Raw genomic sequence first — 23,943 nt, 5'->3', positions numbered from 1 at the left:
ACTGTTTCAGTTTTTTCCCTTCCTTTCCTGCAGGTGGTTATCAATGCTGGGTTAGGTTTCACAAGAACTTTTATAGCCTTCCAGTGCTTCACATTGGTATGTTCAGTTCTGGGCCTACACAATGAGTGCCAGGGGGTTATTCAGCCGCAAAGCTTTCACAATAAGGAATAATCTTGTCCCCATCTTAAGTCCAAATGCAAAAAGAATTTTGCACAAACATAAGCCCAGGCCATTAAGAAGGCCTTTACATCAAGTTTAATTTCCAGATCAGAATCATTTGCACTTTTTGGACATATATCTGCATTATTTTCAGTGATAATGAGAGGATTTTTTTTATTTGTTCATTTTCTGGGATCTGGGCACCATTGACAAGACCAGGATTTACTGTCCATTCCTTATTGCCCTCAAGGAGGTGGTGAAGAGGTGCTGTCTTGGGCCACTGCAATCCTTCTGGTGAAGAATCTCTCACACTGCTGTTGGGAAGGGTCGAGATCCAGTGACAACGAAGGAATGGCAATAGGTTTCCAAATCACGATCATGCGCTATTTGGAGGGGAACTTGCAGGTGGTGATCCTATGCATCTGCTACCCTTGTTCTTTTTGGTGGTAAAGGTTGCAGGTTTGGGAGGTGCTGTTGGAGTGGCCAAGGTGAGTAACTGCAATGCATGCTGTAGCCACTGTGCACCAGTGGTGGAGGGAATGAATGCTTAGGGTGGTTGATGGGGTGTCAGTCAAGCGGACTGCTTTGCCCTTGAGCATATCAAGTTCTTGAGTTACTGGTGCTGCACTCATCCAGGAAAGTGGGAGTATTCTATCATACTCCTGACTCGTGCCTTTCACTGGTAGAAAAGGTTTGGTACGTCAGGAGAGGAGTTACTTACCACAAGGTAATCAGCTCATGGCCAGCTTTTGCAGTTCATCTGGCTGGTCCAAATTTCTGTTTAGTAGCAATCCCCAGAATGCTGATGGTGGGGCACTCAGAAATGGCAATACTATGGAATGTCAATGGTGGGTGTCTTGACTCTTGCTGGAGATGGTCACTGCCTAGCACCCTTTTTGTAACACCTACAATACTTGGCACTTATCAGCCCATGTTTGGACCAAAGCTGTGATGAGGTCTGGAACTGACTGGTCCTGGCAAAACCCAAACTGGGCATCAGTGAGGAGGGTACATGAGTAAAAGCTACTTGACAACATTGTCACAAGCAGCTTCCATCACTTTGCCAATGACTGACAGCAGACTGACTGAGTGATAATTAGCTAAGTTGGATTTGTCCTTTTTTTTAAGGAATAAGACATCCCTGAGCAATTTTCAACAATATTATAACTGTATCGGTTGATCCAGTTGAGAAGCACTGAAGAAATTGAAAACTTAGGAAATTTGTATACTCTGTACAATGCCACTAGATAATTTTAAGATCCGAGCAGGTACTTTTCCCCCCTCTGTCAAAGAACAGACCAACTAAAGCATGGGAATCAAACTATAGGTACCCTATTATACTGCTAAAGAAAACAGATTCAATCATTTGGATCTCTGCGCATAAATTGAAACTCTGCTTTAGACAGGTAAAAGCCACTGAAGAGCAATTAGGAACCCAAATCAAGCTGTATTACTGGAATATAAACAGGATGTAATTATTGGTATTGGTTTATTATTGTCACTTGTACTGAGGTACAGTGAAAAACTTGTCTTGCATACAGTTTGTACAGATCAATTCATTACACAGTACAGATACATTGAGTTAGTACAGAGTGCATTGAGGTAGTACAGGTAGTAATAGTAAGTGACAGATTTTAAAGTGTAATCAGATCAGGCAGCATTTGTGGAGAAAGAAAGTTAACATTTCAAATTGATGACTTTCATGGAGAACGAAATTAGAAAACAGGCATGTTTTACATTGGAAAGAGGGAGGGGTGGAGAGAACAAAGAAAGTGCCTGTGTAAGGATGGAGAGCAGGCAAGACTGAATGATCCAAAGAGTAGCGATGCCAGTTGAGAGGGTGAAGATTACAGCAAGATCAGTTGTGGCTGTCAGAAATCAACCATGCATTGTTTAACAAGAGATATCTATTCTAATATTATTTCCCTATTTTGTTGCACTATTCCACTTCAAGATTAGACACCTCCCTGAAAATCCACACTGCTAACACAGCAAAATGATGGGAGAAGAACAAGATAAAGGAGCTGTTCCATTTAATTTGCTTGATCTTTGCCAGCTGAAATTCTCCCTAATGATCCAGGGCTAAAATGCTTAACTCAGTAAATTAAAACTCTATTTAGCTTTATTAATGCTTTTTATTCCCTATGTTCCACTAAAAAGCATGGATTGGAAAAATTCTATATACTTTGGAAGGAGGGAGTGCCATTGATTAAGTTTGGTTGCTTGTTTTCAGTTAATAGAAGCTAAAAACAGCTCGAAGAAAACTCCAAACTTTTCATCACTTTCTTCCTTTACAATACACCTTAAAATTTAGCTCATTCATCAAGCTTTTGGTCATGGGCCTTAATATTTCCTCATTTAACATGGTACAAGTTTCTGTTTGGTAATACTCCTGTTGAACATCTTGGGATATTTAAGCCTTAAGCATATTATACAATTGTCAGAGTTGCTGACCAATGCCCACCAAAAAAATTCAAGATTTGTCTTTACACATGATTTAATTAGAAATAAGCAGAGTGTAAATTGAATATTATATGTATCCTTTCAAACAATACATGCATCATGGTAGAATTGATTGAAATGCAGGTCAATGCAAAGATCCCTGAAGACTCATTTTAATATTGTTCTCTTTACAATCTGAGATCTCAAAGACACCAATTTTTTTTAATGTGGCAGTGAACAAGTTAATAGTGTACGAGAACAAATGGGTAATTGATTTGTCATGCTTTGCTAAGTGCTCTGCTGTAAAATACTGTAATTCACATTTCAGCATTTGACTACACCTATAGAAAGTTGACATTCATGCACTTTAGAAGATTCAGACGTTCACAAATAGGAATTCAATCTCATTGTTACAACGTGTACATTCCATCCATTAAGAATGCTCTGGTAAAAACAGTTTTCTGACGAAAAGAGCAGAGATGATAGAACAGGGTTATGGAATTCAGAAGTTCCATTGTGTGGTACAACTTGTGTTCTAACCTTATTCTAATGTGGCTACTGAATCATCAAAGATCACACTTTCTGCCCAAGCCAATACTACATTTATGAACACACCCTGCAGACAGCAGGTCTTTCTTTTAAAAAATGAAATAGGCCAACATAAGCAGATTTTGAGGTAATTCAAATTCAGCTTGCGTGCATTTTTCGACAACAGCAATCACAGTGACCTTCTGCTCACATTATCCAGTGTTTTGAGACCAACCCAGAGATCAAAATAAAAAAGGTACTGATCTTCTGGCATAACTGTGATAGAATATCAGCAGAAATTCTGGGGTAACAGCAAAAACCAAGTATTTCACCAGATGTACTGCTGAGATGTCTCCAGAGGATCCTTGTAGAAATTCGTAGCAATTAGCTTATTTTCTTGCTATAAAAAGAGGTTCTAGAAGCTCCAATTCATCATGACTCAATTTAACTGGCAAGTATTGCCATGCTTTAATACACATGATTTACAGTTGCATCGTGTCAGTATAGGGTGAAGTTAATTATGATTCTCCAAAGCAATCCAGTTCTAGTACTACAAACAATAGCCTTTTGTCAAAAAAGATAGTCCTTTATATACACATCAGCCATTTAGGTCAATTTTTGGGCAGGCTGTGGAGAAAAATGGGAACGAATGTCTTAGCACCAAATCAATGTCTGTTTTTACTATTTGTTTTGCGTCAACAGGATTGGAAATTGGAATACTTTGCACATCTCAAAATCCATATTTAGTTGAACAATACAAGAGTACTGAAATGAGATACCCAAGGGTCTACTAGTGTTTCTTATTGCCATATAAATCAAATACATACTGTAAATTTCAATGAGTTGCAATTATCTTGTGACCCAAATGTAGATAAAATGTCTAATACCACCATTCAGAAACAAAAGTTCAGTAAAAGGAGATACTAGGAAAATCAGCCATTTGCTTGACAGTAGTAATTGCAAATGTAATAGGACAAGAAGAGGGAGATACTGTATGGAGAGGTGTAGGATGGATTCACAGCCCTCATTTCCTTCTCTTCCACCCACACCAACCCCCCCCCCCCCCCCACCACCACCTGCAATGCTGAGACAACAGAAGGGTTGGGATGCACAAAAGGTTAGAGTTAGCAGAGTTTAACAATGTGAGGGGAAAAGTGCAGAAATAGAGACGCCTAAACCTAGAAGGAAATCAAGCTCAATGGCAAGCATCTCAAACACCAAAAGGATACAAATTAACTTTGGTCACATGCACCCTTGAATGAGAGCAGCTTATAGGTTTGAACCCTGCCACCAAAATCCTGCTCCACTGAAGTCAACAGAACCAAATCTTGAAGATGGACCAAAACACATTTATACTGGATATTTTAATGCATGGAAGAATAACAACTTTCAATACTTGGAAAGGCTTAAATCATTCTTTCATGTCACAAATAATTCCACACTTCAGCCACCAAAAAAAACATGAAAGTAAACAAATTTGCATGCCTTAAAATTGTGAATTTAGGAATTTGTAGAAAGGGCTTTAAACTAATTATAGGGGCTGGGGAACTGGTGATGATGGGGGGGGGGGGTTGAATAAATCAAAAGTAAATGAGAGGGGAGCAATGCAGGATAGAGAAGAGCAAAATGAAAATCAAGAAAATATATGCAAAGGTGTGCAGCAGCAAGTAAACCTGGCACAAGTGCAAAAAGTCAAAGCTTAAGGCTTTATGTATACGTGCATATGAATATGCATAGCATTTGTAACAAGATAGAGGAGCTGACAGCACAAATAGTAACACAACTATAATCTAATACTAATATAGAGATATGGTTGCAGGATGACCAGTATTGGAAACTCAATATTCAACATTCCAACAGAATAGGTGAAAAGGGAGAGGAGGTGGGGTAGCATTGTTAATCGAGGAAGGAATCAGTGCAGTGCTGAGTGGTGATGAAGTAGCAAGGCTAGTGGTAAACCAGAGGACTGGGAATTTTACAAGAACCGGCAGCCAAAGACTAATAAGGAGCGAGATCAGCAAGAGCTTTTATGGATATAGAGAAAGAGGGTAGCTAGGGCAAGCATTGGACCCCACAAGAGTGAGATTGGGGAATTAATAATAGGAAACAAGGTAACAGCAGACAAGTTAAATGCTTTGCATCGATTATTTTTATATATATAGTGGAAGATACTGCAAACTTCCCAAAGATTTCAGATGGGCCAGTTTCAACACAATGAAATAACAATCAATATCAAGAGGAACAAAGGTATTAATAAAACCAGTGGGATTCAGGCAGGCAAGTTACCATCCCAAGGGGCTGCAATTGAGGATTTTAAAAGAAGCAGCTGCAGAGATAATGGGGCCATTGGTTGAGGGTTCTCAAAACTTAGTTCTTCAAAGATGTAACAAGCAGAGCCAAGGAGGGGAAGATGTAGTATATTTGGATTTTCTGAGGCATTTGACAAGGTGCCACATAAAAGACTGGTGCACATGGTAACAGCACATAGTATTGGGAGAAGTGTGTCAGCATGGATTGAAGATTTGTCATCACCCAGAAGACAGATTTGGAATAAATGGGTCTTTTTCAGGCTGGAAGGATGTAACTGATGGGGTACCCAAGGATCAGTCTTGGGCCTCAATTACATTTATATTAATGGCCTGGAGGAGGGGACAGAGGGCGAGGGATCCAACTTTGCTGATGGCATGAAAATCGAAAGGAGAGCATGATGCAATGGGGATATCAGAACTCCACAACAGAATATGGATGGGTTGAGCAAGTAGACAAAAACTTGACAAGTGGAGTTTAAAATGGGAAAGTGGGAGATTATACACTTTGGCAAGAGAAATCTAAAAGGCAGATTATCTCAATGGAGAAAGAATACATATGCAGAGCTATCAAGGTGTTAGAACCATAGAAAACTACAGCACAGAAAACAGGCCATTCGGCCCTTCTAGTCTGTGCCAAAACATTATTCTGCTAGTCCCATTTACCTGTCCCCAGTCCATACCCCTCCAGACCTCTCTCGTCCATGTATCTATCCAATTTACTCTTAAGAGTTAAGAGCGAGCCCGCATTTACCACATCAGATGGCAGCCCATTCCACACTCCCACCACTCTTTGAGTGAAGAAGTTCCCTCTAATGTTCCCCCAAACCTTTCCCCTTTCACCCTAAAGCCATGTCCTCTCGTACTTATCTCTCCTAATCTAGGTGGAAAGAGCCTACTTGTGTTAACTCTGTCTATGCCCCTCATCATTTTGTAAACCTCTATCATATCTCCCCTCATTCTTCTCCGCTCCAAGGAATAAAAGTCCTAACGTGCTCAGTCTTTCCCTGTAACTCAACTCCTGAAGACCCAGCAACATTCTTGTAAATCTCCTCTGCACTCTTTCAATCTTACTGACATCCTTCCTGTAGTTCGGCGACCAGAACTGCACACAATATTCTAAATTTGGTCTCACCAATGACTTATACAACCTCACCAAAACATTCCAACTCCTATACTCTATACTTTGATTTATAAATGCCAGGATGCCAAAAGCCTTTTTTACAAGCCTGTCTACCTGTGACTCTACTTTCAGGGAATTATGTATCTGAACTCCCAGATCCCTTTGTTCCTCCACACTCCTTAGTGCCCTACCATTTACTGTGTATGTCCTCCCTCGATTTGTCCTTCCAAAATGCAACACCTCACACTTGTCTGCATTAAATTCCATCTGCCATTTTCTGGACCATTTTTCCATTTGGTCCAGATCCCTCTGCAAGCTTTGAAAGCCTTCCTCGCTGTCCACTACACCTCCAATCTTAGTGTCATCCGCAAACTTACTAATCCAGTTTACCACATTATCTTCTAGAGCATTGATATATACAACAAACAACAATGGCCCCAACACAGATCCCTGAGGCACACCACTAGTCACAGGCCTCCAATCTGAGAAACAACCATCCACAACCACTCTGTCTTCTCCCACTCAGCCAATTTCGAATCCAGTTTACAATCTTTCCATGGATACCCATTGACTGAACCTTCTGAACTAATCTCCCATGTGGGACCTTGTCAAAGGCCTGTCTAAAGTCCATGTAGACAACATCCACAGCCTTACCTTCATCTACTTTTAGTGACCTCCTCAAAAAACTCTACAAGATTCGTTAAACATGATCTACCACGCACAAAGCCATGCTGACTATCCCTAATCAACCCTTGGCTGTCCAAATACTTATGTCCTCTCTCTCAGAACACCTTCCAATAATTTACCCACTACTGATGTCAGGCTCACTGGCCTGTAATTACCTGGTTTACTCTTCGAGCCTTTCTTAAACAATGGAACAACATGAGCTATCCTCCAGTCCTCTGGCACCGCACCAGTGGCTAAGGACATATTAAATATATCTGCCAGGACCCCTGTAATTTCTACACTAGTCTCTCTCAAGGTCCAAGGAAATATCTTGTCAGGCCCTGGGGATTTATCTACCCGTATTCGCTGCAAAGCATCAAGTACCTCCTCCTTTTTAATCTCTATATGTTCCATGACACTAGTGCTTGTTTCCCTTCCTTCCATATCCACACTGCCAGTTTCCTGAGTAAATACTGATGCAAAAAAACTGTTTAAGATCTCCCCCATCTCCTGAGGCTCCACACATATATGACCACTCTGATCTTCTAGGGGACCAATTCTGTCTCTTACTATCCTTTTGCTCTTAATATACCTGTAGAAACCCTTTGGGTTTACTTTCACATTATCTGCCAAAGCAGCCTCATGTCTTCTTTTTGCCTTTCTGATTTCCTTTTTTAGTATTTTCTTACATTTCCTATACTCTTCAAGTACCTCATCCGTTCCTAGTTGCCTATACCTGCTATACACCTCTCTCTTTTTCTTAACCAGCTCACCAATATCCCTTGAAAACCAAGGTTCCCTATGCTTGTTACCCTTGCCTTTAATCCTGACAGGGACATACAAGCTCTGCACTCTCAAAATTTCATCTTTGAAGGCTTTCCATTTACTGAGCACATCCTTGCCAGAAGATAACTTATCCCAATCCACCCTACCTCATTTCCACAAAATTGGCCTTTCTCCAATTTAGAACCTCCACTCGAGGACCAGACCTATCCTTATCCATAACTATCTTGAAATTAATTGCATTATGGTCACTGGACACAAAATGCTCACCTACACATACTTCTGTCACCTGACCTGCCTGGTTCCCTAATAGGAGATCAAGTATTGCATTCTCTCTCATTGGTACCTCTATATATTGATTTAGAAAACTTTCCTGAACACATATGACAAATTCCAAGCCATCCAACCCTTTCACAGTGTGGGAGTCCCAGTCAATATGTGGAAAGTTAAAATCCCCTACAATCACAACTTTCTGTTTCTTACATCGGTCTGCTATCTCCCTACAGATTTGTTCCTCCAGTTCTCTCTGACTATTGGGCAGTCTATAATACAACCCTATTAGTGTGGCCACACCTTTCCTGTTCCTCAGCTCCACCCATATGGCCTCTGTTGATGTGCCCTCCGGGTTGTCCTGTCTACGCACAGCCGTGATCTGTTCCCTGACCAGTAATGCCACTCCTCCCCCTTTCATCCCTCCCCCTCTATCACATGAAACAACAGAAGCCCGGAACATTAAGCTGCCAGTCCTGCCCCTCCTTCAACCATGTCTCACCAACAGCAATAACATCGTAATCCCACGTGCTGATCCATGCCCTAAACTCATCCGCCTTACCTACAATACTCCTTGCATTGAAATAGATGCACCTGAGAACATTACTATCATGTACAAACCTTTGATTTCTGTCCATACCTGCAGACCTCGCACGATCATTTTCCTCCTCACTTTCTTCTCTAACACTCTGGTTCCCCTCCCCCTGCAAATCTAGTTTAAACCCACCGGAGCAGCACTAGCAAACCTACCCGCAAGTATGTTAGTCCCCTTCCAGTTCAGGTGTAAACCATCCCTTCAGAACAGATCCCACCTTCCCTGGAACAAAGCCCAATTATCCAGAAACCTGAAGCCCTCCCTCCTGCACCAACTCCTTAGCCACGTATTTAGCTGCACGATCCTCCTACTTCTAGCCTCACTAGCACGTGGCACTGGTAGCAATCCTGAGATTGAAACCTTGGAGGTCCTGTCCTTTAACTTTGCACCTAGTTCCCTAAACTCTTTGCAGGACCTCCTCCTTCTTCCTATCCACGTCATTGGTCCCAACATGGACCACGACATCTGGCTGCTCACCCTCCCTCCTGAGAATATCAAGAACTCGATCTGAGATATCACGGACCCTGGCGCCAGGGAGGCAACAGACCATCCGGGATTCTCGATCTCTCCCACAGAACCTCCTATCTGTCCCCCTAACTATTGAATCCCCTATCACTACTGCTCTCCTCTTTACCCTCCCTCCTATCTGAGATGAGGGTCCCGCCTCGGTGCCAGAGACTCGACCACTACAACTTGTCCCTGGTAGGTCGTCCCCACCAGCAGTATCCAGAACGGTATACTTATTGTTGATGGGAACAGCCACAGGGGTGCTCTGCTCCTTCTGTCTAATCCCCTTCCCTTTCCTAACAGTCACCCAGCTACCTGCCTCCTGACTTTTAGGTGTAACTATCTCCCTGAAGCTCCTATCTATGTCTGCCTCCACCTCCAAAATGATCCGTTGTTCAACCAGCTCCAGCTCCCTAACATGGTTTGCCAGGAGCTGCAGCTGAATGCACCTTTTACAGGTGTAGTCATCAGGGACAAGCGTGCTGTCCCTGACTTCCCACATACTGCATTCGGAGCACACAACTGCCCGAGCTGTTGCCTTCATTACCCAATCCGACTTTAATTAACTGAAAGGAACTTACCAGCCTTACCACTCAGGGCGCTAGCTCTTCCTCAGCTCACCGAAGCCTCTTGAGCCAAAGCCTCAAGACTCCACTCCTACCCTAAGCCACTCACACACTGGCCGCTCCTCTTAGTTACCCCTCCTGATATTCTACTTAAATATTTATCACAGGTAACCTTACCTTTGCCTACCTACCAGCTACTTACCTGCCTTACCCCTTTACGCCGAAGCCCCTTGAGCCAAAGCCCAGAACATTCTACGCCCAATCACTCTGCTGCCCGCTCTATAGGCGGTTGGCTTTTTAAACTGCCCGCGCCGCGCCTGCGCAGTCCAGCCCCCACTCGACCGCTAAAAGCTTTTAAAACTTATATAAAAAAAATCCTAACCCTGGTAAATTATAACCCTATTAAAAACTAAGCCTTATACTTAAAACTTATAAAAAGAAAAACTTACCTGCTCCGAAGTGAAGCCCACGAAGCCTCCGGTTTGTTCTTGTACACACATTGCAAAAGGTTAGCAGACAGGTGCAGCAAATGATTAGGAAGGAAAATGGCATTTGGCCTTCATTGCAAGAGAGTTGGAGTTCAGAAATAGAGAAGTGTTCTTACAATTGAATAGGATATTGGTGTGGCTGAACATGGAGTATTGTACACAATTTTAGTCCCCTTCTTTAGCAAATGATATACTGGCATTCAAGTAGTGTAAAAGAGATTTGATAGGCTAATCCCGGGATGAGAGTGCTACCACGAGGCTAGAGAAATTAAACCTATGTTCTTTGGCGCTTTGAAGAATGAAGGGTGATCTTATTCAAAACAAAGATCCTTAGGAGGCATGACAAGGTAAATGTTGAGATGTTTCCACTTTTGGGAGAATTTCAAATCAGGGCACACAGTTATAAGAATAGGGGATGGATATTTAAAACAGCGTTCCGCAAGAACAACTTCTCGCAGATGGCGGTGAATCTCTGGAATTCTGTATACCAGAGGGCTGTGCAGACTAGATCAGTGGCATTTAAAGAGAAAGTGGAGAAATTTTTGAAAGATTGGGGAATTGGGGGCTATGGGGAACTGGCACAGAAGAGGAGATGAGGCTGCAGTGTATCTGGCATGACCACATTGAATGCAGAGTAAGCTTGTTGTATTTTCCAATATTCTTGTTATCATGGCTATGATTATGCTCCTCATTGGCATGTCAATAGGAGGCTCTCAGTGGCTGGCTTAATTGTAGAAAAATTGAACTTTTCTTTGGCTGGTTTCTGAGTTTAAGCAAAAATCTGAAGGACTTCTGTTCATCACAAAATGGCAAGAAGCATTCTTCAACAGGCTGAGGTCAGGTGCAGGAACTGAGTAAATATTTAATATACAAGTTTCCCTTACTTGCAGCTCTTTTTGGGAAGAGAAAAACATTCGCAGAGAAAGAGGGGTGGGGAAGGGTATCATAACCCATTATGAATATTTGAAAAGTGGCATACATTCTAGGCACAGAAAGTCAACTAGAAAAATATATGAAATAGACTTCTAACATTGCACAAGTACAACGTGAGACTGCTGTACCTTACCATATTAAATGTAGTGACAGGTTATTTTCTTTGGGCAATGCCACAAAATTCTATTGGACCTGGAATACCCCCTATGACAATTTTGTTCCTCAAATTCAGATTTGGATTACCCTTTGCCAAATTTTACCCAACAATGAAGCATCTGGAAATACAGGGTTTATTACCTTGGAGAATTGCCAATCTCAGACTTTGTCATGTTCAATTGGATTCCAAATTAAAGTGGCAGTCACACCCCGTTGCTGCAGTCAAGTTAACACTGCAGTGTCACTGAAATGTCTTTGCACACTCCTTTTGAGGGGGAAAGTAACACTGAAAGCCTGTGGACAGTATAAAGATGACATTGACCAATTAACTTGGGATATTTTATGGCAAGGTCACACTGACAGGTGGAAGTGAAATCCCAATGCAGCCCCAAAAGTAAACATCATGGAGAAAAGCCAACTGATGATGCTTTGGTGATCCAAATTGCAGTAAAGTTAGTGAATGTTCAAAATTGATCGCATATGTTGATGGCAATTTGAAATTAAGGTAATTGGTAAAGAAAAATCAAAAGTCTCAAATGAGTCATGGTAACAAATAAGGTCAGCATGTGATAAGCAAATTCTTGTTCTACACACATCACAATTCTGGCAGCAGAAACTTGAGATGAATTAAGAGATTTGCTGTTGTGTTTAAGTAACAAAATAGTTGTTTTGCCTTGCTGTTACAGGATTACCAGTGGTACAAAAGGGATAGACAGCAGCTCAAGTCTACTAAAGAGTTGACATTGCCAAGCCTCTAAGCTCAGACCAGGATGAAGTCTTTGGATTGTAGTTCTATGCTGGTATGAGAGAAGAGTGCATAATTCGGCAGCATTTAAATTGCCAAGTTTGTGCCAAAGTACTGCAAGTGCTGGATTCATTCTGGAAGAAACTTGGCAATGTACATGGGATATTAATGACATACAGGTGCAGTATTAAGAAAGGAATTGGATAATATAACCCTGTGCTGTTTACAAGTGCAAAGCATGAAAATTCTTCTTTCATAATTTACTGCATTTTCTTGTTATTTTAAAGGGTGGATCACATGTTTTGCTTCAGAAGTATATTATTCCCCCTTGTGGTTACTGAGTGTAACCATATCAAAAGTTCTACTATTTAAGCATTATCTGGGCACTATGATCTAATTTTGAAAATCCTGAATTATCAATGGAATGCATCTTTTATCAGACTGTATATCTCAAATATTTAGAGTTATACAAGGAACAATAGTATCAGAGCATATGATAACATGTAGTTGGCCCTTATGATAAGAAAGCTAATATAACACTGTGAGCTAGAACATATGTTGGAACATGATGCTGAGGTGATTTCTTCTGGCTGGAGAGTCCAATATTGGGTGTCACTCTCAGAAGGGTCAGCAATTTAGAACTGAGATGAAGCAATTTCTCCTCACTCAGAACTGGGATTCTTTGGAATTTACTATCTGGGTCATTTTGACTTGTTCAGTCCTTGCATGCTCAAGACTCTGAACAAAAGGTTTATAGTTATACTGGGAATCAAGAGAAACGGGGTTAGGGTGAGACCATTATCATTGATGTAGAAATTCATACAAATTCATTGAATGTTGATTGGACCCAAGAATGCAATTTAATTTATCTAGTCTTTGGGAAAATTAAAATCCACCACAATTGCTGTATTACATCTGTTCCAAGGTCCTTTCTTGATTAATACTCTGTCCAAAACTATTGTATCAAAGGGCTAATAAACCAGCTCCATCGATGTTTCCTATCTACACATTCTAAACTGTCTATCTGATCTTTCAAGACAAGATTCTTCCTCACTACTTCACTAATTTTATTGCTCCCTCCATTCCCATTTTCTGTATTTTTTTTCTCCAATTTTGGCTGCACTGGGACATTTAGTTTCCAATCTTAGTCGCCATGCAATGGTCATGCTCCATTACAATCTACTAAAAAATGGAGATCCATTTTTGATCTAACAGGTTGACTTCACAGCTAACCATGTTGGAACACACCTGCCACAGTTCTTGATCACTCACATAATCTATCATTATATCTCTACAATGTTATATATCTACTCTGATTACAATGCCACCAAGTTTTATGCCATTATTAAACTAAGGCATACAACTCCCAATTACATCTTAACCAAGTAATTACATAAATGGTAAATATAGTACATAGGAATAAGACTTCTACATTGACAGTTTATGCTTGTCTGAAACCCATCAGCTTATTGTCTGTTCTTTAGTGATACTTCTCATGCAACAAGGTTGTTTTGCATATTCAAGAAAATGATTTCATTTAATTTCTTCTTACTTCAGACAAAATATTAATTGAGCCAAAGACCAACTTCAGAAGGGACCTACCTTTGAAACTGGGATTCAGCAAATCTTTACGGTGAGAGCAGAGGAGCGCACTCCCATATACCAAGTCAAGCACACACAGCAGAAGGTGATAGGAATTAACAAGGTCATCACTGATCATGGGAAAGTTTCCTACAGAAAAAAAAGAAAAACAAATAATATTCCAAATGTATTTTGAGCCCATCAAGTTTTTTTTACCCTTGTGATTTTTTTTTGGCATATGTAGTATAACTTATTGATCAATAATTCCTTATTTTGGAAGAGGCTGAAAAGCCACACCGTAACTTCGGAATAGAAAATAGCTTTTCAGCAAATAAGGTAAATACGAGTCACTTATGAAAGTTCCATCAATCCAATTTCCACCACAATGCCAATTTCATAAGGAGAAGAAATGAACATTGAAGTTTCCAACACTGACCCAAAGTCAAAATCCAGCAAGTGTCTTGGACTCATGAAATAACCCAAAATGCTGGGCACATTCAGCCAGTCAGGCAGAAGCGAAAATAAAAGAACGTCAATCAAATGGGTTTGGTTGATTTGAGTATCTAACTCATAACTATGACGACAGAACAAAGGCACAGCTTGTAGAGCCTCTGCTTCACTACATCAGTTTAGTTTTAGTCATAACTTCCGCTGTTGTCTATGAGAACTCGGTCTTGAGTATGTACACCAGGGGAACACACTGTTTTCCTCCTGATGCTCTGGTTTCCTCCCACATCCCAAAGACATGCAAGTTACTAAGTTAATTGGCCACTGCAAGTTGCTCCTCATGTGTTGCTGAGTGGTAGAACCTGGGGGGATGTGGGAAGTGAAGTAGTGTAGATAGGTGCTTAATGGATAGCATAGACTTAGTGCACCAAAGGGTCTGTTTCTGTGCTCATGACCATGACCCTGTGACTACCTGGGTTTTTCAACCTGATTTTTTTCTCCCACAGAGAGAATTTGAGCAATATCCTTAAAGGTTATGATAAGGTGGCACAAAACACAGTTCTGCATCAAAGTCCAATCTCAAAATGAATGGCATAGTAGAACGGTTAAATAATATTATTGGATCAAACATCATGTTATTAAAATGGCAACTATTTACAATAAAGGGATCTCAATGAACATCTACTTCACTGTGTGGCACATGGTTTAACTCCATAAAACAATGGAGCTACTGCAAACACTGACATGTGGCATCTGCTACTTTTGTTAAAAACATTTAATCTTATGAATTACTGAATTATTCATAATTGGTTAAAACTGAAAATTTCTTATTTTTCTTATTATTTCAAAATATTCAATTGAACTCATAACCCGTTCTACTCACTCATCAGCAAGTTTCATTAAAAGTACAACTGCTGCTTAATGGATAAGAAAGTTTCCGTGATGCACACTTCAATTCACGTTGCACCAAGCATTTGCCTTTTACTGATTATGTCCTTAGTCTCAACGGATTGTAAAATTCCACTACAGAACTAAAAAAATAAACCACCCATTAACACGAAGCAGCACAGGAAATGTGTGCTTCTGATGACCACAAGCATTTCAACAATCCACGCTGGCACCAAGGCTGGAACTTTGCATTTTTGATGTTGGATCACCTACCACCTGCTTGTGCATAAAAAAAAATTCCACTCCACTAAAACCTGGAGACACAAAAGCACGATTAGATAGGGAAGCAGGAATAATTAGTTCAGGACTGCAAACCATCACCGCCCCCACCTTCCCCCCCCCCCCCCAGAAGAGTGTCAGAGAGTAGAAAATTTAGTTGCAAATTAACTTAAAAACTAGACTGAAAGAAGAATTAACTCACTCCTATAAGCGGAGTACTCAAGTACTGCAAGTGGAAATACAACATCCACAAGTAACTGTAAAAGACAGTTCTGTGCTCAAATCTTTTGAAAAGTAATTTGAATCCTGAAATTTCCTTGTGCCATTTATTTTTACAATGCTTAGCAAGCCTGGTCTTCAGGTTTTTGCTGATCAGACCAGCTAAAGAATGTTGAGTCAGCTTGCTAGTCTACCAACAGGCTGATCAGACCCTGATGTAGCATGCGAGTACCTCACTGTTATTGGACATTTCAGGTGCAGTCTTTGAATAACCAGATGGTGACAGAGGTTAGGGCATTTGACAAAGTACCAGGGTAAAGTGATTTAACTTTGCATCTTACAATGTTTGCTAAATGTGCCAAGCACAAAATTCTGCTTCCATTTTAATGGGGTACAAAAGGACATCAGATCAACTTGCTCAAATACTACAAAATAAAAACTCATTCACTCAATCTAGTTACAGCAGCTGATGTCATTCCCATGAAAGGAAGTAAACCAGAGGAATAGTCAAGGGCAGGAACCCTGCTTAGTCTTTCAATGTGGTGAGATCAGTGGCATCAGAATGTAATGACTGCAGAACTAAATCATTGCCTAGCATTTGGAAGAAACTCCAGTCAGCCAGAAGCTGCCTCTCTCTGCAAAAGCCTTAAATTTTAAATAGGCAATAGTGATAACACTCAGATCTTGCTCTTTTCTTGCTGGTACATTAAAGTGGTGTATTGGGTAGGATGAGGGGAGAAATGAATGGAAACAAATCTGAAAAGAAATCTGAATATGATCAAGGTGAAGGAGGAAAATAAAGAGGGTCCCGAGATATGAACAAGAGGCAAGTACATGTCCTTTTGGCAAAATTTCTAGATGTCACCTTTGCATCACTTGCTCAGCTTCTCTCCAACTCTAGTTCAGAGAAGTTCACCTGGGGAGAACTAGTTGGTGTCAATGAGATTGTGCTCCATGAATCACAAGGGAAGCTGCTAAGTGAGAATAGGCTTTGTAGTGGAGTTTCCAGATGACAGAGCTGTCTTGGAAGATGCTGTGGCTGCTCATCTATTTGTAGAACCTGACACTAGTTTCTTATGGGTGAAATACATTCTTCTTAACTTAGCTTCTTACTTTAACTGTTACCGAGAACCCCTTAGCAATAGTGGGTGGAAAAACAAGAACAACACAACTAGCAGTGCCACTGCCTCACAGCACCAGAGTTCAATCCCGATTTTGGGTCCAGCCTGCGTGTGCTCCCTGTGATCATGTGGGTTTCCTCCGGGTTCTTCAGTTTCCTTCTACATCCCAAAGACATCCAGGTTAGGCAGTTAATTTGGCACCTAAATTTTGAGTGAATGGGGGGGAGGGGGTAGTTAATAAGAATGTGGGGAGAATAATAGAAGAAAGAGGGATTAATACAAGATTAGTGCAAAATGGCTGGCTGATGGCAAGCACAGGCTTGGTGGGCCAAAGGACCTGTTTGGGTGCTGTTTCTCTATGACAGACCCTCTGCAAACAGATGCAAAGGCAATACGATTCAAAGCACAAAAGCACCTGAATACATTTCTGGAGTGGTGCAATCTATGATATCTTAATCCAGATGATTTATAGGTAGCTGGCAGATAGATTTGGGTGCTTCTGATTGGTTACTGCCTATGCCAATCATTGTTGAATTGGCACAACTTCAGTTAAAGATCACTGTTCTTCAGAAGTCAGTAAAACATGTTTGGAGTTTAAAACTTTAAGCTGCACCATGAACAACAAATGTCTGACCAGTGATGTACTTATGTTTACCGCAGATCACAAGACTACAAACACAAGTTCTTTCACAACATGGTAAAACTATGAGGCATGACCAATGGTTCAAGAGGCTTGTATGTTTTTGTACAGGAAGAGTTACTGGTGAGAGCAACCTAGCATTCCAAAGGAGTTAAGACAGATCAAACCTTCTTGCTGAGCCTCTTCACCACTCTCTGCATCTCCAGATAGTGGAATCTGGAAACATCTTTCCTCTATTTTGAACCCATTTCTGTTCCCTCATGCCTGGATCCTTTAAATAACAAAAACCAGGAGACACCATCCCATGACTGCCAGACAAGACTTCCTTTGCAGCATCCTAGACTGTAGGCTGACCCCAATGCAATTATTCAGTTCTGCCAAAAAGTAACTTCAAATAACACCCTCAGTCCCATAAAACTTTCAAACTGCCAGGAGCAACAACATGATCTTAAATGAATACTTTTCACCTAAATTCACAAAGGAGAACATTATAGTTTGAGAAATCAAGGAAGGAGACACTGAAATCCTGGATCATGGTATTATTTAAATAACATTAAGTGGTATTAGATGTCTTGACAAGCTTAAAGGAAGATAAATCCCCAGGGTCTGATGAGATATACACCGGGCTTCTATGAGAGGCAAAGGACATGATTGCTGGAGTCCTGACAGAGATTTTTAAGTCTTCACTAGGCACAGGTGAGGTCTCAGATGACTGGAGGGTAGCAAATTTGGTACATCTATTCAAGGGCAGCAGAGATAAGCCAGGTAATTATAGGCCTATGAGTCGAATGTCAGAGATGAGGATGTTATTGGAAAAAAAATTCTGAAGGACGGAATTAAAGTACACTTAGAAAAACAGTGATTAATCAAAGACAGTTAGCATGGTGCTGTTAGGAGGTGATCCAACCAACTGATTTTTTTTTCCCCCAAAAGGATTACACATATTAAGGCAATGCAATAGATATAGTGTACATGGGCTGAAATAAAGTCTTGACTTGGTCCCACTGAGCCCATCCCAAAAGGTTTGAGCCAATGGGATCCAGGGCAGGTTGGAAAATTGGATCCAGAATTGGCTTGATAATAGAAGGCAGAAGCTGTTTTTTGTGACTGGAAGGCTATGACCAGTAGTGTACCACAGGGACTGATGATGGGACCATTGTTGTTTGTTACATACATTAATGGTTTGAATACAAGTGGAGGAGGTATGATTAGCAAGTTTGCAAATGACACAAACACTTTATGGTCTTAGGCTACAGGATGATCATGATCAGTAAATAAAATAAGCCAAGCATTGGCAGATAGAATTTAATCCTGAGAAGCACAAGATGATGCACTTTGGGAGGATGAACAAGAGTAGGGCATACCCAATGAATGGCAGGATCCTGTGGTGGATTGAGGACCAGAGAGATCTTGGAGTACAAGTCCATTAGTGTAGCAGTTAGCGTAACGTTTTACAGCACCAGCGACCCGGGTTCAATTCTGGCTACTGTCTGTAAGGAGTTTGTACATTCTCCCCGTGTCTGCGTGGGTTTCCTCCGGGTGCTCCGGTTTCCTCCCACATTCCAAAGACTTACGGGTTAGGAAGTTGTGGGCAATGCTTTGTTGGCGCTGGAAGCGTGGCGACACTTGCGGGCTGCCCTCAGAACACTACACAAAAGATGTATTTCACTGTGTATTTCGATGTACATGTGACTAAGATATCTTATCTAACAATAGCAGCACAGGTGGATAATGTACTGAAGGCAGCATACAGGATATTTGCCTTCATTAGTTGGGGCAGATAATACAAGATCAGGGAGATTATGGTACAATTTCATAAACCACTGGTTAGGTCACAGCACCACCCTAAACGAAGAACCTGATGGTACTAGAAAAGGGTGCAGAAGAGATTCATCATGTTATTGTAAGGGAAGGAGCATTTTAGTAATGAGGAGAGACTGATAGGATGAGTTTGTTTTCCTCGAAGAGGAGGACGAGGGGGGAAACTATTAAGATATACAAAATTATGAAGGCCATAGAAAGAATAGATAGCAGAAAACTTTCCCCGTAGCAGAGAAATCTAAAACTAGTGGGCATAGATTTAAGGTAAAAGGTTTAAAGGGGATCTGAACAACTTATTCCACCCAGAGGGTGGTTGGAATCTGGAACACACTGAGTGGGTGGTGGAGGACGGCAGTCTCACAACATGAGCACTTGAACTGACAAGGTACAGAAAGCGACAAACCAAATGGGACAAGCATGGATAGGTACTTGATGGTCAGCATGGACATGGTGGGTCACAGGGCCTATTTCTGTCCTGTACGACTCTGATAAATTGATTAGTGCCGATATAAAACTGGTCAGTCTAACACATTTCTTCCTTTGCACTTCTGATGTACATTAAGTAAAATGTTGTCTGTTGCAGTTTAAAGGATAGAAAAACTAGCGAACTCTCCAAAATACAAATAACCAAGATATTTACTCAATAGCAAATAGATGGTGTGGCTTAAAAGACACACCCTTCCACTTTAATATATTGCTCCGTTCTTAAATCAGCACATCTCATTTATTGTAGATAGCTGTCTAATTTGCTAAAAAATCCATTGAACTGTGTCATTCAATTTACAAACAAAACTAATTATTCAAATCCTTTGAAATATCACTTGCCCATTTCTACAATAGTTTGTTTTAAGACGTGACCACACATCATTCCACTGTGACCTCTGCAAACCTCAGAGGATTGTTTTTCATACCCAAGCCCCCCCCACTCTGGGTGCCCAGCATACGCAGGATACTAGACCAGGAGTCACTAACATGCAAGGAAAACTGAGCTCAAAGAACTGATGCTTGCCTTGAGGGGATAAGGTTCATTTGTCCGCATGCTTTATGGAACTACTCGGACTTTCTAGTATAGAGAGGAGCCTGGTCCAAGTCCTACCAGATTTGTTGGGTCATTCCTACATTTAGACACTGATGAAATTAAAACAAAATGACAGGAGTGCCCCTTTTGTCCATTATCACCTTTGCCCTGGATATACGCCTGTTGCAGATTGGTAATTTGGTTTATTTGAGGTACAGTGAAAAACTTGTCTTGCATGCCATTCACACAGATTAATTCGTTACAATAGTGCAATGAGGTAGCACAAGGTAGAACAATAGCAGAGTGCAGAATAAAGTGTTACAGTTTAAGAGAAAGTACAGTGCAGGTAGACAATAAGGTGCAAGGTCATGACGAGGTAAATTGTGATGTCAAGAGTCCATCTTATTGTACTAGGGAACTGTTAAATGGTCTTATAACAGCGAGATAGAGGCTGTCCTTGAGATGCAGTACATAATGTAAACACAGGGTTGAGGAAATATGATACCATTTCCTCTTTGTTGTGTTTTGGAATTGAATATTCTCTTGGTACGAAGGTGAAAACCTACTCCTCCTTACATTACTAATGGTCCTTAGATTGAGTTTATGACCTAACAACATGTATTTACAGCTATTTATCTTCAAGCAGCAAAAAGAAAATCAGGTGGCTATCACAATAATATCCAATGAACACATAGAAAAATAAATCAACATACTTACATGACCCTTGAAGTTACCCATACAATGCTCTGGTGCCTATTTGAGTAAAAAGGAAGTTACAACCACCAAGCTCCAAATCACAGGGTGCATCATGCAGACAAGTCCAGACTTGTTGAGTATGTGTTGTTGCCGTGCTAAGCGACAGAAGTGTGGCAGTATAGAAACCGTAAACTATTCATACAGCATACTATAGCCCTGTTAAACACTATTGACATTTCCTCTCTAGGGCATAGGCGAAGAATCCTCTAAGATACATACACCAATTCCAATTGACAATTATTCTCAAAATTTTACCCAAAGGAAAGCATTCACCTTCAATTGCTACTGTCACCTGACTCTCTGATACAAATTAAGGTGAATTGTTGATGTGACATTAAAATAGAGAACAGACATGGCTGCAAGCAAAATATTTGGGCTTCTCTCCCTTAATTCATGAAGAATGTAGGTGCCAATAAAGGCAATTTGAGTGGTATAATTAATTACCCTCCAATACTAATCATATATACAAAAACTGAAAGCAATTCCATGTTTTCTTCTTGTAATGCAAATACTGTGTTCATTTTACTGCACTCCTTGGCACTTACTGGAACCAGTTAATTTAAAGCAATACACAGACGAGATTGCAGAGAAAGTTGGCTTTGTCACCATCCCAAATTTGATCACCAACAAATTACACCATCATCTTTTATCATTTTGTATTCCAGGTTATATTTAGAGGTTCAGCTGAAAAATAAATCATTTTGTGTCATTCTCAAAATGATGTTGCCAAAACAAGCAACATTTTGTGGTGTATGTTTGTGGGAATGGGTAAAAATTTGCTGAAATACTGGGATTGAAAGGAATACTGTGAACTCCAAACCTCCAGAACTTGCTGATCAATGTATGCCACTTAGTATTCACTTCCAACAAATGGCATCTCACCTTTAAATCTCATTACTATCTAGAACTTTATGCATCTTCAATTATCTTTCTGAAGATTTTTTTCCATAGTTAGACTGTTAATTGGCAGTAATAAAAGCAAAATGCTGGAAACACTCAGGTCAGACAGCACGTGTGGAGAGATACACAATTAACCTTTCATCAGAATAATGAATAGGTAGAAATCAAACAGGTTTTAAGTTGCAGAGAAGGGGGAAGGGACAGAGAGAACAAAGGATCTGTTTGCAATAGGGTGCAGACAAAGAGAAACTCAATGGCATAAGGAGTGATGATGTTTGCTGAGAGAAGTTGATGAAGGCTTATTAACTCAAAGCTGACCTGTCTGAAAAAAATTGGAAGAGAGAAAACAGACTAATGAGAGATATAGGACCCAAGTAGATTCTTAAATTGAACAACTTTTCCTTCAACTACTCACTTCTTCCAAATCGAAGATGTAGCTATCGGAACTTGCATGGGTCCAAGTTATGCTGGTCACTTGTGGAACAGCCTTTGTTTCAGTCCTACTCTGGCCCCCTCACTTGAGTCTTTTATGGTATATTGATAACTTTATCGGCACTACTTCCTGCCCTTGTTCAGTTTCATCACCTTTGCGTCCAATTTCCACCCTGCTCTTAATTTCACAAAATCCATCTGTGATTCTGAGCATTCCCTTCTTTCTCAACTTCAACTGCAAACTCACGGGATAATTTAGTAACTAATAGCTGTTACAAGCCTAGAACTCCAAGTTATCTTGATTAAATCTCCTTCCACCCTGCTTTCTTCAAGCACTCCATTCCCTTCTCCCCCTTCTTAATCCAAACTTTGTTTTTTTTCCGCACAAAACGGCTTTAATTTACCTTTTTTTTCTCTCCAGTCACTCCTTTAGTTTTAATCTCAATCTTTAAACCTCACCAGTTGAGGAGATACATGAATGTCCCAGATACCCCATTGCTCTTACCATAGTGCACCAGCTCACATTTCTATTCTTCACAGCACAAAGTGGGAGGACAGCAGTGCAGACTACAGCTGACAGGACATGCCATGAAATGCACAGCTTCAACAAGGTCCAGCCCTCTAAATCCATATCTATGCAATGGCATCTTCCAAAAGCATTAGTGTGGGCACTGCATAATGCTTAAAACATGGAAGCAATTAAAAACATTAAAAAAGGACAAACATTTCAACTATGTGAAGCAACACACAAAATGCTAGAGGAACTCAGCAGGTCAGGCAGCATCTGTGGAGGGAAATGAACAGTTGACGTTTCAGTCAGAGACCATTCATCTTGACTGGAAAGAAAGAGGGGCAGAAGCCAGAATAAAAGGGTGGGGGGGGGGGGTGGTGGCGGAAGAAGGGGAAGGAGTATGAGCTGGCAGGTGATAGGCAAATCCAGGTGAGGGGGAAAAGGTAGGTAAGTGAGGGGGGGGTGGGAATAATGCAAGAAGCTGGGAGGTGATATGTGGAAGAGACAAAGGGCTGGACAAGATGGAATATAATGGGAGAAGATAGAAGACCATGGAATAAAGGGAAGGAGGTGGGGAACCAGAGCGAGGAAGGTGTGGGTAATGGGCAGGGAGGGAAATAAAAACGCTGGGAGTGGTTACTGGAAGTTAGAGAAATTGACATTGATGCCGTCAGGTTGGAGACCACCAAGACCAAATAAGAGGTGTTATTTCTCTAATTCATGTTTAGCCTCAATTTGGCAGCAGAAGAGGCTGTGGGCAGATCGGTGTGGGAATGGGAAGTGGAATTAAAGTTTATCCATGTGAAATAGGCAAGAGAATGCAAATGTGATTCAAGTTTATGACTCTAAAAGCGGCATTTAAACAGGCCGTTCAAACCAACTCGTCCATGCTGATCATGGTGCCCACCAAGCTTGTCCCAATTGCCCGCGTTTGGCCCATATCCCTCTAAGCCAGGACATTTTGCACAATATGCTGGAGCAGTCATCTGATGACAATGAAAACTAAAACATTAGTGAAAATCAAGGACTTCATGCAGGGTCCTTTGTGTGTGACACACAAAAG

The 23,943-nt window shown here is 40.8% G+C and overlaps 1 protein-coding gene across 2 annotated transcripts in view; it reads right to left on the bottom strand.

Annotated features, from left to right (window-relative positions):
* Positions 1–23,943, bottom strand: part of rbl2 (retinoblastoma-like 2 (p130)) — a 116,717-nt gene that overhangs the window by 67,160 nt on the left and 25,614 nt on the right. For both annotated transcript variants that reach the window (XM_052028383.1, XM_052028385.1), the window contains one exon: positions 13,870–13,998. In XM_052028383.1, the coding sequence (XP_051884343.1) occupies positions 13,870–13,998 (129 nt within the window). The remainder of the gene's footprint in view (positions 1–13,869; positions 13,999–23,943) is intronic.

Source organism: Pristis pectinata, chromosome 13, assembly GCF_009764475.1.
Source record: "Pristis pectinata isolate sPriPec2 chromosome 13, sPriPec2.1.pri, whole genome shotgun sequence".
NCBI classification, from domain to species: Eukaryota; Metazoa; Chordata; class Chondrichthyes; order Rhinopristiformes; family Pristidae; genus Pristis; species Pristis pectinata.
This window is presented reverse-complemented; position numbering and strand designations above follow the sequence as displayed.